The 14,751-nt window shown below is 32.1% G+C and overlaps 2 protein-coding genes across 2 annotated transcripts; both read left to right on the plus strand.

Annotated features, from left to right (window-relative positions):
• Nucleotides 1–1,301: 1,301 nt before the first annotated feature.
• Nucleotides 1,302–1,925, plus strand: LOC132185291 (glycosyltransferase BC10-like). Its single transcript, XM_059599085.1, has one exon. It carries the CDS (start codon nt 1,302–1,304, stop codon nt 1,923–1,925), a length of 624 nt encoding a protein of 207 aa, XP_059455068.1.
• An 8,232-nt stretch (nt 1,926–10,157) lies between these two features.
• Nucleotides 10,158–14,310, plus strand: LOC132185854 (glycosyltransferase BC10-like). The gene is made up of 2 exons (XM_059599654.1): nt 10,158–10,802; nt 13,659–14,310. Exons 1-2 carry the CDS (start codon nt 10,158–10,160, stop codon nt 14,298–14,300), a joined length of 1,287 nt encoding a protein of 428 aa, XP_059455637.1. The 3' UTR covers nt 14,301–14,310.
• Nucleotides 14,311–14,751: the final 441 nt, after the last annotated feature.

Here is a 14,751-nt window from a genome sequence, read left to right on the forward strand (position 1 = left end):
TTTTAGGGGAGGTCAGCGTTGATAAAATGATTTTAAAAACACCTGTAATTTTTTTTTTTTTTTTTTTTACATTTTTGGAGGTAAAAATTTTTAATTTCTCAAATATATACCCCTCTAAATTCGCCTTTGACCATTACAAAAATTGTTAAAGCAAGTGGGATTGCCCCCCTCCTTCCCTTTGTCCATGGGTTCATCCACAACTAGACAGCTCTTGGAGAGCCACTTATTTGAGCCCATACAAAATTACAAATAAGGAGACAGTTTTATTTTTAAATGGGTTGAGAAAAATTATTTCAATCTAATCTATTAAACTGTCATATATTTTTAAAATATGTGATTCTCACATATATTTTTAATAAGATTAACATAGTACATGATATCGGTCCTTCAATTAAGCAGGTAATTATCATGTGCATTTTAAGCATTGTTTGACATATAACAACTTAATAAACTGGGTTGATTTTTTTTGTTTGTTTAAAAAAAACTTTGTCGTACAAATAATATCATGTCTATTTGATCTGTTTAAGTTTCATATTCAAAGTTGTGATCAAATAAAAATATAAAATATATATGTATTATAAGAGCATCTTCAAAAGAACAGTTAAATCCCTAATAATTATGGGTGTTTTTTGGTCTCCGGCCAGCTGAATAGGTAACTTATCTTTTTTTTACCTGGTGTGAATAGTAAATAGGTTGATTAGCCTATTTAGTATTCACTCTAGAAATTTTGTTTATTATTTTCTTTTCTCTCACTTTCTTTCTTTTACTCTCTTTCCTCCTCTTTCTTTCACAAAATAATATTTAAAGAAAATAAAGAAAAAAATAAAGAATCTGTTAGAGTGTGTATAAAAAAATGAGTAGCTAAAATTGAGCTTTACCAACTTGTACCAATGGTTGCTTATGTTTATCCTTCTTATTTCTACTGCAACTACCAAATGATCATTTTCATACATGAATTTGTCAAAACTATATATACTCCGCAGCAAAATTGAAAGTTGATTAGTTTTTTAATGTTGTACATCAAATGAGAAATTACTTCAAAATTTTGTACAGCTTCAAGCTTCAGCCTTCAATCATAGATGATTTTCGAGTTCTAAAAGAACGTTAGGTTCTATTTTGATAAGTGTTTGAGTTGAAAATTGAAATATATTAAAAAATAATTATATTTTTTTGTTTATTTTTCTTAACACTTAACACTGAATGGATACTAATTTTAATTTTTATAATTAATCTAATCTTCAATATTAACATATTTCTTATTCATACTTTTATTGCAGGCAGTGGAATGGGGAAAACCGACGATGATTGACGCAGAAAGGCGCCTCATAGCAAACGCACTCCTACACTCCTCAAACGAGAGATTTGTTCTTCTCTCAGAAACTTGTATTCCTCTCTTCAACTTCACAACAACATACAACTATCTCATCGAAGCCAACCAGAGCTTTGTAGGCTCATATGATGACCCAAGGAAAATTGGGCGTGGCAGATACAATCCTCAAATGTCACCCACAATTTCTCTAGCAAATTGGCGCAAAGGGTCCCAATGGTTTGAAGTGAACCGCAAGGTAGCCCTTCACATCATTTCTGACAGCAAATATTACCCTTTGTTTAGCCAGTTTTGTAGCCCTCCATGTTACATGGATGAGCACTATATTCCCACACTTGTCAACATTCTTTGCCCCCAAGAGAACTCCAACAGGAGCATCACATGGGTTGATTGGTCTAAGAGTGGCCCACACCCTGGAAAATTTGTGAGGCAAGCTGTTACTGCTGAATTCTTGGATCAAATAAGGTTTGGTACTAAGTGTACATATAATGGAAACATTGTTTCCTCTATATGCTTTTTGTTTGGGAGGAAGTTTATGCCCAACACTTTGCAACCCTTGTTGCAAATTGCACCAGTTTTGATGGATTTTGGTGCTTAATATATTAGTGATGAGTCAACTTTATATATATACTTGCTATCAATGTTTTATTAGCATTTGGCCTCACTAAAAAAAAATGAAAAAAAAAAAATGTTTTTAAGGACGGAACATGGATGAGCACTCCATGTTTGTAGCCCTCCATGTTACATGGATGAGCACTATATTCCAACACTTGTCAACATTCTTTGCCCCCAAGAGAACTCCAACAGGAGCATCACATGGGTTGATTGGTCTAAGAGTGGCCCACACCTTGGAAAATTTGTGAGGCAAGCTGTTACTGCTGAATTCTTGGATCAAATAAGGTTTGGTACTAAGTGTACATATAATGGAAACATTGTTTCCTCTATATGCTTTTTGTTTGGGAGGAAGTTTATGCCGAACACTTTGCAACCCTTGTTGCACATTGCACCAGTTTTGATGGATTTTGGTGCTTAATATATCAGTGATGAGTCAACTTTATATATATACTTGCTATCAATGTTTTATTAGCATTTGGCCTCACTAAAAAAAAATGAAAAAAAAAAATGTTTTTAAGGACGGAACTAAGAGTTTTTATCGATAGGGGCCAAAGTATGAATGAAAAATATATTAAAATATGAGGCCAAAGAATGAATGATAAATATATTAATATTAAATATTAAGTCAACATATAAAAAAATAAAATTAGTATCCATTAAGCAAATCTTACCCGTAGCTCTACGAAAAACTGCATTCTCCTCATATGCACACTGCACTCTAGAAAACAATATGAATTTTGGGGAAAGACTTGGGGCATTTTAATTTATGAGAGATTAAAATTAGTATATATCCACATTAGTGTTACTGTTTAAATGACATTAACAAATTTTTGAAAATTTAGCACTCGAAATTGCCCTTATAAGTGGGACATCTCCCAATATTAGAGATTAAAATAAAAAATTTTGATTTAGAAAAATTAATTTTTTTTTTGCTTTTTTAAAAAAGAGACTGGGTGGCTGCCAAACCAGTGGCCACCTAGTCGAGGGGAGGGGTGGCGGCGCGCCACCCCCAACTGACTTTAAATAGCATCATTTGAACAGTAAATAACACTATTTAAAATTTTTTGACCCCATGTTTTGTGTCCTTTAGCAAGCGTCACTATTCAAACTTCACTAAATGAATAGTGACGTTTTTTGTGCTTAAAACGTCATCTCTGATGGATCACTAATTGTGAATTTTTTTTGTAGTGCCTTCTAATTCATTTATCCCTCATCTGAAGAGAAAAATGAACCGTTAACATATGAGCAAAAAAGCTCAGTAAGCAACATTTTCAACAAATTTAAAACCAATTGGGTAAAAACTTTTTCCTTAACTAATCTAGTTTAGCATAAAAAGAAAATTCTTAAATCATTTCTTCGTAGAACTGAAGATAAAAAAACTTTCTTTCTTCTTCTTATTTTATAGCTGGAGCATACTGTTACGCCCATATGCATGGGATTGCATAATTCAACCTTCCGGACCTAACAACATCTATGGCCCCGGACATGCCTGGCCAATTGATTAACTTTTAGACACACTCAGCTTAGCAAATATGGTGATGGATCATACTGTTAAAAAAATAAATTTAGAAAATTTGAATTTATTGTGTAGTAAATCTTAGAAGTCAAAAAGGCTGATTATGCATGATTTGAGCCTTGATTCAAGAGATGTGCTTCCTCTTCTCAAGTCTATATAATAGACTCTTTGTAAGCAAAATACATATTATGAAATAAGAGAATCCCTTATTCTTTCTAAAATCTTTCACATACCTTCATGTAAACGTCCTTTAGTGTGTTGTGCTCTATCACAGCTTAGGTACCATGACGTGCCTTCTCTCATCTGCAAAATATATCTAGCCTATCCTTCTCATAAGACCGACTAATAATTTCTTGATTTTGCATTTATCTTGTTCTTGATTGACTTTCTTAAGTGCGCATCATAGGACACAAACCCTAGCTTTCCCTAAGTCACCCTCAGCCATGCCCTTAACTCTATGTAAGCTATTCTTCATTTTTTCAATATCAGATCGAAGTGTTACAACATTCATGTATTGGGATCTAACATATTAAGGAAGACTTTGAACCCAAAAGTGATGAGTAATGTTAAAATATTAATTCAATAATTAAGTTCACCATTTTATATGTATTTAAACCTTTGACATAACCATGACTTGTCACAAATGGGGAGCGCTAGTTATGCTTACAAACAAATTTTACAGAAAAACTTTTACAAACTGATGTAGCACAACATGAATTGATATATATATATATATATAATTGAGTGTATTTGTGGTTGCTATAGTGGGGATTAAGATATGACATGCCACATGTCCTTCTTGCCTGCCCGTGAAAAGCCATGCAATCACATACTCAAAACATGCAACCAACTACATACAAATCATACATCCAATACGATGAAACATGCAACCGACTCTCTTGTCTTGAAAACCTGGCCAGATGACACAATGATTTTTATTTTTATTTATTTTTTAAAAAAGAATCTCATATTTTCTTATTATTAATTATTTCAATCAGAAACAAAGGAGGATGCAATGATGCATTGTGAGAAATTCTGATGACTCACACATTTATAAATTATAGGAAACAGACTAATTAGATAATTTGATTGATGACTCTTGTGAGCAATTAATATATATATTTATATAATTTCTAGGTCTATTTTCAAAGGCATTTTCAAGTTTCAGTTTCTGTGGGTCATCAGAATTATGTTTTGTGAATATAATATTGACTGTACATGCTCGCACATCAAAGGCTATTAAAATATAATTTGACCGCAATGGAATTGCTAACCTCCAATAGTTTATCCCTCCATGAGCCAATCACAAAGAAGATCTCTCGTGGAATTGCTAAAATATCATCATTCAATCGGGTTTGAGGTTTTTACCGTTGACTAAGCCCATTTTATTATTGATTCTCAACAGATGGATGTGCTATTCTATTATAGTCACACCGGCCCACATAAAATAGTCAAGCTGATCACCCCAAAAGTTTTTTATTTGGAGGAAATTATCCTTTCCCCTATGAATTACCATGCGATGACCATTTCCCCCCATCAACTACCAACTTTACATTACGACCCCATCAAACTATCATTTTGTTACCAAAATCCCTATTCCGTCAGTTAAGGTCATTAAGTCAGACGGTCAACATGTGAACAGTGTCATAAACAATACTGTTGACCGTCTGACTTAATGGCATTGACTGATGAAAATGGGGTTTTGGTAATGAAATGGTAGTTTGATGGAGTCGTAATGTAAAGTTGGTAGTTGATGGGGGGAAAATGGTTATCGCATGATAGTTCATAAGGGGAAAGGATAATTGCTGACCGTGATCATAAATAGTAGCACTTACCTGATGGGAGCTGCACAGGACAGGGCCTAAATGGTGGGCATGCGAGCAATAGTCTGATCCAGCCCCATCATGACATCAATAAAATTCAAAGTTTGATGAAGCATTAAAAATTTAATGAAGCATACAAATTTAAGAAATTTGTATGCTTTAAATTTCTTATATGAACTCATACAAAATATGTTGAACCATACAAAATGTTGAAAATAAATTAAAGAGAGAAAGCATACAAAATATGTTGAACCATACATATTGAACCATACAGTTCAATATGTTGTCACATTAAGAATTGCGCTTCATTAAATTTGTATGAGTAATGCTTCACTTGATTTCTCTAATATTTTCTCAATGGTTAATGCATAAGAAATGTTACACCTCTTAAATTTTTTCTCTAAAGTATGGTTTTCAAATGATGTGTTAGTAACACATTTTCTAAAATTGATAATCGCAAACACAGCTTGGGAAGTCATAAAGGACCAGAAGTATGCAAAATTTAATTGCATGCTCGTACATGGCACGAGGATGAAACTGAATGTTCCAAAATTTCATTCAATTTATTCACCAACTCATTAATAGTATGTTTAGCTTTAATTTGCACAATTTGCTTGAATGAATTTCCAGGAAGTTTCATGCTCGTACTATTCTGAGAGCCAAGTTGACTGTCATGTCTTCCCTGAAATTTCTGTCTACTCCTTGCAATACTCTAAACATTGATGTTAATTTGTTTTTACAAGTGGATGGTCAAGTCTTCTTTGAAGTTTTGGTCCAGACCTCATAATTTCACACAACCACCTCGGGGGTGGCTCACCACCACTCCCTTTCTTTCTCAAAAAAATTTAATTATTAATTAATTATTTAAGTTTTTGATTTCTTTAATTTTTGATTTATTTATTTTTTAAAGAGTGATATTTTTATTAATGTTGACATAGCACACTAACACAATAATTCTTGTCCATTTTTGTTTTCTTGAAATAGGAGAGGGGAAAGAGAAATATATATATATTAAAATAAGGTATAAGGAATCACTTTTGGTTTCTTACACATTGGAAACACGGTAGTAATACTTGAGGGTTGGTTAAATATAAAGAATCTGATATGCGTAAGTTTTTGTGATTTTTTTTTTTTAAAATTTCTACACATAAGAAAGAAAATGGCATATAGGGGCATCTATTGTTAGCGTTCTAATGAGAAGGAATCTGAGGATGGTAATTGATTGTGAGGATGAGTGTGGTCAATAAGTTTCTCTTAATTTTTAATGCTTCATTTTTTTAGACCATTGAACCACCACGTCCTCGATGGTTCACCCCAAAAGTTTGTGTGAGTTTATTTATTGATATTATATAATTGCTCATCTAATGCTTCAGTTTTCCATCTCTATCCCCATCCCTTTCTTAACTTGATTTTTGTTCTAATATATATTTAAATTCAGGACGCATACGAGTATATATTAATTTAGAAAAAATCAATATTTATGGTCGATTATTACAAAGGTTAATTATTCTAATTTTGTTACAAATTAATATGGTGCCATTTACATGACAACTCACTTGTAATCATATATTGTTAGAACTTTTGATTTTTTTTTTTTTTTTTTTTTTAATACTTATAACTAGTTCATAATTACAAGAGTTAATGATATATTATGGCAATTAGGAAAATGAAGCAGCAGTATCATATGAAGATAATAAAGGTGGATGTGCTTCAACCTTAAACCAATGAGAAATGATAAAGGCACAATTTTGGTTAAACTTTTTTCTTATGTGGTCATTTTTTTAAAAAAACAAAATTAAAAATTAAAAAAATTTCTTAAGCAATAACATCCTATGTGGTCATTTTTTTATTTGGTATTTTTTTTAATGGAAAATGTATTTTTCTTCATAATAATGACCATTTTTTTTTATTGACAATTTTTACGAAGAAAAATACCACTTTAAAAGAAAATACCAAAAAAAGGACCACATAAGATGTTATTGTTTCAATTTTTTTTTTTTTTTTTTTTGAAAAAAAATAAAAAATAAGAAAAAAGTTGGACCAAAGTTGTGAATATATATAATAAATTTTTTTTTTGACATGTCAGCACAAGGGAAAGAGAAAAGAGAAGAGTGAGCTTCGAAGTAATAATCTCCGCTTTACCAAACATGATTTCAGCTGATTGATGAGCTACTCCCTAGGGACAATATAATAGAAATTAGACATCGAATAACAAAATCTTTCACGAAATTCAAGCCCTGTTAAGCCAGAAGTCACTCTCATATTACAAAGAGGATGGAAAAATAAATGCCTAATTTGGTAATATGTCTCTAAATACACTTTTTTTTTTTTTTTTTTTAATAGCTCCCACATAAAATTTTTTTTTATTAAAAAAATATAAACCTTACTAAAAGGCAGGCACTTCTTCCATTTATATTTCGTTACAACAACACTTTTTTTTTTTTAAAAAAAAAAAAAAAAAACACTTTTCAAAAGCATATATTTTTCCTTTTCTCAATCTATTGGCGTCGAACCACGTAGAAAGAAAAGGTGGAGACAAGGATGCAAACTCAGAGGAGGCGGGGAGCAGGAGTAAAGCGTTCAAAACCCTTTCCACAAAGTGCACCGGCGGCTTACAAAAAGCCACAAAAGGAACAAATTAAGGAAATAGTATTTTTTAGACTATTTTTTATTTATTTATAAATAAATAAAAATAACTTCCTTTTCATACCGGATAAGGTAACCTGTTTTAAATATTTATTTATTTATTATTATTTTTTTAAGTAACTAACATAAAATAAATACCTAAAATACACTACTCATTATTATTATTATTTTTTTAAAAGAAAAAATAAGAAAATAAATCATTGAGAAAACTGAAACTCGGCCGACAAATTGACAAAGTGAAGAAAATAGATTGATATGAATTGAGATGTGAACATCTCACTGAGTACTGATCCACCCAACTCTCCGGAAAACTCAAATCGTGTTATCTTGTCCTTTCAAAGAAAATCCCCCCAACCCAACAAAATAAACACTAATTTTTTTTACTTCACATCATGCAATAATCATAAACGGAAATGGAAACAGGCTTAGAAAAAGAAAATTAAACCCCAAAAATAACCACGTACAGGATGAGAAATAAGAAAGGTTGTATCATGCATGGTGGGAATCTAAATAAAAATATAATCTGATCATTAATTATCACCTAATATAAAATCCATCAATCCAATTTATAAAAATTACTATCTATATATATATATATATATATATATATATCCATTAAGCATACAGGAAGCACATGACTTTTTTTTTTTTAATTATTATTAACTAATGATATTAGAAAAAAGCATATTTGAGAAGATAATAACTTCAATCAGGTTATAGTGCAAAAAGCATATTTTGCACCTCCAATTATAGGAGGTAGATATCTGAACTTAAAACACCATATATATATATATACCCTTTACACCAATTTTCCTTCTATTGACAAAATATTTCATTGACGAAGTATCCTTTCATAAAACCAGCAAAGCTGCTATCTTGGTTAATTTTGAAGATTTTAGTGTTCTCATGAGGGTTAAGTGGTGGGTGGTAGGCATTGGGTTATAAGTTATAACGGATAGAAAAATCTATAGGATTGATTTGAATTAAATATGCGATGTTTTCATCTCTATTGTATTTAATTTAGTATTTTTACTCAATGTGTCAAATTTCTATTGAAAACAATTAAATGAGGTTTTATACCACATCTTGATAGAATGGGCTTTGGATGAGAAACATATGCTTCTTACATGGCAGGGCACACATGGAAATATATAACTAAATTGAAAGAATTTTCTTACAATATAATTTATAGGAAGTTTTTGTAAATTATAACCCTATAAAAAGAGAAATCGACCGTTGTAAAACATATTAAAAAAAAAAAAAAAAACTTCCTTAATAAAACTAGAAACGATTTGGTGTGATAATTAAAACGCTAATGAAATGAAGGCAACAAATCCCAAATGAAACATCGTATAATTAAGCGCACCATTTAATGCACGCGTCTTCCTGGTTTCACACTTTCACATTTAACTCCCCAACTAAATGAGCTACCTAGGCATGAAAAATGCACTATTTTTTTTATACAATTTTTTTCTTTTTTTTTTTTTTAAATAAATAAAAAAAATTCTGAAACAATAACATCATATATGGTCCTTTTTTTAGTTGGTATTTTTCTTCATAAAATGGTTTTCTTTTTTTTAAAAAAAAAGGTCATTATAATGAAGAAAAAGACCATTTAAAAAAAAAAAAAAAAACTACCAAATAAAAAAAGGACCACGTAGGATAGGATGTTATTGCTTCACAATTTTTTTTTTTTTTTTTTTTATTTTAAAAAAATAACCCAAAAGACTGCCTTTTATCATTTCTCCAACTAAATAAGCTTCTTTTTTTTGACATGTAACTAAATAAGGTTCTGGTGTCTGTGAGTGGCTTGCAAATTTTTGAGGGCACTCTCAACTTAATTGTCGGTTGAGTCGAATATTGTCACGTTGATAAATACTATCCAACAAAAACAATAAAAAAAAATTATTAGTACGAGGAGCCTAATTAATTCACAATTAATTTCAAAAAAAAAAAAAATACAAATTTATTTTTATATATGGCACTGCTAAATCATCATTAATTAATTATATAAATATATATATATATAACCAGTGCCAGTGCCAGTGCAGATCGATTTATTTAAGAATCTTTTTCTGCCTAGAGAAGCCCAAGCTTCGTGCTCTCTCCATTAAAAAGCCAAATTAAACGTTACTTCATTGGAGAAGAAACAACAAAGAAACAATATCTTTTCTCTCTCTCTCTCTCTCTCTTTCTCTCTCTCTCTCTCTGTGTTGCTCGGCCGCCATAGATGAAGAATTACAAGCTCCAACAAGGCTCACCGCCGCCAAATAATAAGCTCTTCAATGCGCAAATGCATCTCCAGAATCTTGTGTTTTATTTTCTTCTCTTTTGCTCAGGTTTAGCGCTTGGACTTACGCTAAGTTTCTATCTTAGAGATTTCTCCTTCAACTTGCAACTCAACCAGCTTTTTGATCTTCCGGCGACTGCTCCACCGGAGCTAGCTCTTCCTCCATTGCAGACCAAGACGAATCTCACCCTGGTCGTGTCTCCTCCTCCTTTACAAATGACCAATCCGAATCTCACCCGGGTCGGGTCTCCTCCTTCTCCTCCATTGCAAATTACCAAGAACAATCTAATCCGGGTCGGGTTAAAACAATACTTGAAACCGCCAAGTGCTATGCACGACATGAAAGACGAGGAGTTGTTATGGAGGGCTTCAATGGCGCCTAGGATTCGTGAATTCCCGCTGAAGCGGACTCCGAAAGTGGCGTTCATGTTTCTGACAAAAGGGCCGCTGTCTTTGGCCCCCCTGTGGGAGTTGTTCTTCAAAGGACACGAAGGTCTTTATACCATTTACGTGCACCCCAATCCATCTTTCAACGGAACGGTGCCGGAAGATTCCGTTTTTCATGGCCGGAGGATCCCAAGTAAGGTCAGTACGTAAATATCACTCTTGGATTCTTTCTTCTGTCTTCTTCTTCTTCTTAATTTACGTCTTCCTCTTAATTTACGTTAATTATATGTCTGTCTCATTCATGTATGATCTAATCAATATATACCAAACATTTTTAAACCAAAAATTTAAATATATAGAATAATATATACAGCAATTAATATTGCTTAATTTCCGGCACTTACCCATAACAAATAAATATACTATATATAACATCACATATTGCCTTTCCATTTCCTTTACATCCTTCAATTCTATCCATTTGAGAAATGTTATTTACTATTCCCCGTTATAAGGATTATTATACAATTAAATGACGTGACAATAAATTTTTTTACAAGGGTTTGTTGATTCAAATATTTATTTTCACTTTTACATGTTATTTTTATTTTTATTGTAAGAGTCGGTTTACAATTGCGTTATAACCGTAAAAAGTACTTTTAATATATGAAAAGCTGTGACCAATAAAAAGCTGTCATATTTGGTAAAAAAATTTCAAAAGTAATTCCTTGACGTTTTTCATTTGAAAATTACGAAAACGTACTTTTAGGAAAAATTTAAAAATTAACCTTTCTAAAAAGCTAATTTTGACTTTAAAAGCTCTATTTTTTAATGCAATCTCAAAAGTGCAATATTTCTCAGAGAATTTTACTCCCGCTGCAAAAGTTTTCGGTGGGTTCTTGCTATATAAATATATACATGGAGGCATTTTCTAGTTATAGAGTATGTTTGGGATTGTGTTTGAGAAATATAGTTTTTAAGTCAAAAATCGCATTTTGGCAAAAACTTCATTTTTAAGCTTTTGTCAAAAGTACGTATTGTCTATTGTTAGACCCTAAAAGCATTTTTAATTTTTTTTTACCAAACAAGTGTTTTTTTCTTCAAACAGACTTTTTGAGTGTTAAACGCATTTTTAGGCCTCTCAAACGCACACCAAAACAGGCCCATAGACTTATTTTAACAACGTTCATGACATTTTTGTATGTCAAATCAAACCCTAAAATACTGAGTAAGAACCATTTGCTTCATTTCTTTGCATTGTTTTTTTAGTAAAGCAGAGAAGATTTTCTTGACGTTGAGATGAAGTACAAGGCGTACCTCGTAATATGCCTTGTTAGTTGGCATGTGATGCTAGCTGCATACAAGTAGCATATATATAATTAGTCCCATTAACGTTTACTAATTAATGAACTTATTGACAAATTCTATGCTACATGTATGTGTATAAAATATATATAAAGTTTTAATATATGATATCATGTTGATATTCTTTCTCTTCATTTAATATTGACCAAGTTCTCTTCTAAGTTGAAGCAACGTACAATAATTGCATATGACCATCCTTGGTTGGAGCAAGGTGCAATATTATTTTTTTGCCCAACCGGCCCATGTCAACTTAATACTTGTCAAAACATGAGAATTCCGAAAGATATGTCTATGTGAACCTCATGACTTCTTGTGTGGGAATTACTTGTAAAATATTCAAGCTTGGAAAAGTCTAATAATTAACAATAAAAACGTCTTAGTTAATTACACCCCTAGTTATATATACACACATATATACCTTATACTTTACATTTGGACAAATTAAATATTTTTTGCTTTTCAAATAAGTTATCTTGAAGATATTTTTACGAGTAATATAATGTTACTCTTTACACTTAATAATTTTTTATTATTTAAAAGTACTTGACATGAAAAATTACGTAAAATACATTAAATTAGCCTCTATAAAATAAATATAATAATTAAATAGATGTAAAGAATATTATTCTTATATTATTTTTTTCTCCAATGGTGATGCAAATGCATTAACCCTACTAAATGCGATGCCTACTTGTTCTACATTCCACAATAAAGAGGTGTGGCCGTAGAATTTTGGAAATTTCCTTCTTCCCAAACAAAAAAGATACGTTTTACAATTAAGAGTATTTATTTTGGATTTAAACCTAGGAAATGCTAAGTATTCTTCTAGTGTTCTCTTGGTGTTCTTCTAATTGTGATGTGGCTTTTAAAATTATCGTTGAATTTGAGATTATCATTATTAACTTTTAATCTATTGGTGATTTTAAAAGCCACATCACAGTTGGGAGGACACTAGAAGAATACCTAGCATTTCTCTTTAAACCCCCCTCAGATTTTCTAAAACAGAGATTCTCATATTCTAAAATCTGAGACATCTATTTCATCTAACAATTTAAACAAATACAGAAGTTTGTATATTACCAAGCTAATTAATTTTAGTTTTCAATATGTCAAACCCACTTACCTTGGCAACACAAACTTCTGCATTTGATAGTCTATTTTGTTTATTTGTCACAATATTTGCCTAGTTGGTTTTCCATTATCAGCCTACCTTAATTATATGAGATTTAATTTGCCTATTTTGTTTTAGCTTTTTTTACCCCACAAAATATATACGACACCTTTGATTTTTCTTTTTCCTCGTAGAAAAAGATTTATGATACAAAAAGAAGATAAGAAAGACTGGCTTTGGGTGGCAATCTGTTTCATTCATTGCTTCGATTCTACTCCTTTTCCAACCTCAAAAGAAAAACTAGCTTTTTAACATTCTTTTCTTCCTTCTGTCTTTCGTGTGCCAAAAATTTAAAGGCAGAAAAAATGTAACCAAAAAAAAAAAAAAAAAAGCCATTTGAAAACTGATTTTATTTGCATGTTAGAAGCAAGTCTTGTTAATTTGCACACAAACTAAGGCCTTTAAGTTCAAATTATTTGGGATCGTTGATTGGACCAAGATTCAAGTTGGACCAAGTGGGCTGCTTTTTGATTTGCTACTTTTGGGCCTACTTTAACCCTGTCCTTACAATGATTCAGGTGGTGAGATGGGGAGAGTTTAACATGGTCGAAGCGGAGCGCCGCCTGCTAGCCAATGCACTGCTCGACTGGTCGAACCAGCGGTTCGTCCTCCTCTCGGAGTCGTGCATTCCTCTATTCAACTTCTCCACAATCTACAACTATCTCATGGGCTCCAAGAAAACATTTGTGGAGGCCTATGACTTACCAGGCCCAGTGGGCCAAGGCCGGTACAATCCTAAAATGAGGCCCACAATCAAGCTCGAGCAATGGCGGAAAGGCTCCCAATGGTTTGAGATGGACCGTGAGCTGGCCATTGAGGTAGTTTCCGACAAAACATATTTCCCATCGTTCGGGAGATATTGCGTGCCCTCGTGTTACGCGGACGAGCACTACTTGCCGACGTTTGTGAGCATCCGATTTTGGAGAAGGAATTCAAACAGGACTTTGACTTGGGTCGACTGGTCAAAGGGCGGACCCCATCCATCTAGGTTTCTAAGAACAGATGTGACCGTTGATTTTTTGAAGATGTTAAGGCATGGTAGCCGTTGTGAGTATAACGGGGAGAGCACCAATATTTGCTATTTGTTTGCAAGGAAGTTCACTTTGCATGCTTTGGATAGGTTGTTGAGGTTTGCACCAAAGCTCATGCAATTCAATTGATTTGCATACATTGTAGGGATAGGTTGATGTTGAACATTCCATCGTACATAAATGAACGATATTCGGGCGCAAAAAAGGAATTTTTACACTATTGTTTTTACAAGAATTTTTGTTTATTTAATTAGAGCATTTAATTTGAGGGAAACTTTACTTAGGCCTCTTAAATTTTCTTGCGTTTTGAAAAGACTTCACAAAGTTGAAAAATTCTCAATTTCACCCATCGAACTTCTAATTTGATGCAATCTACCCCTTCTGTTAAAGTTTGGCATTAAACATACGTTTAAATGGATGAAATGATATTTATACTTCTGAAACTTTTATAAATTTTTAAATTTACCCTTAATTTCACAATAAAATATTTTTTTAAAAAAAAAGAGAGGAAAAGTTGAGGGTATTTTTGTATTTTTCATAGTCTTCATTAGGATTTAACGCCAAATCGTAACGGATGGGT

Source organism: Corylus avellana, chromosome ca6 (genome assembly GCF_901000735.1).
Source record: "Corylus avellana chromosome ca6, CavTom2PMs-1.0".
Lineage (NCBI taxonomy): Eukaryota > Viridiplantae > Streptophyta > Magnoliopsida > Fagales > Betulaceae > Corylus > Corylus avellana.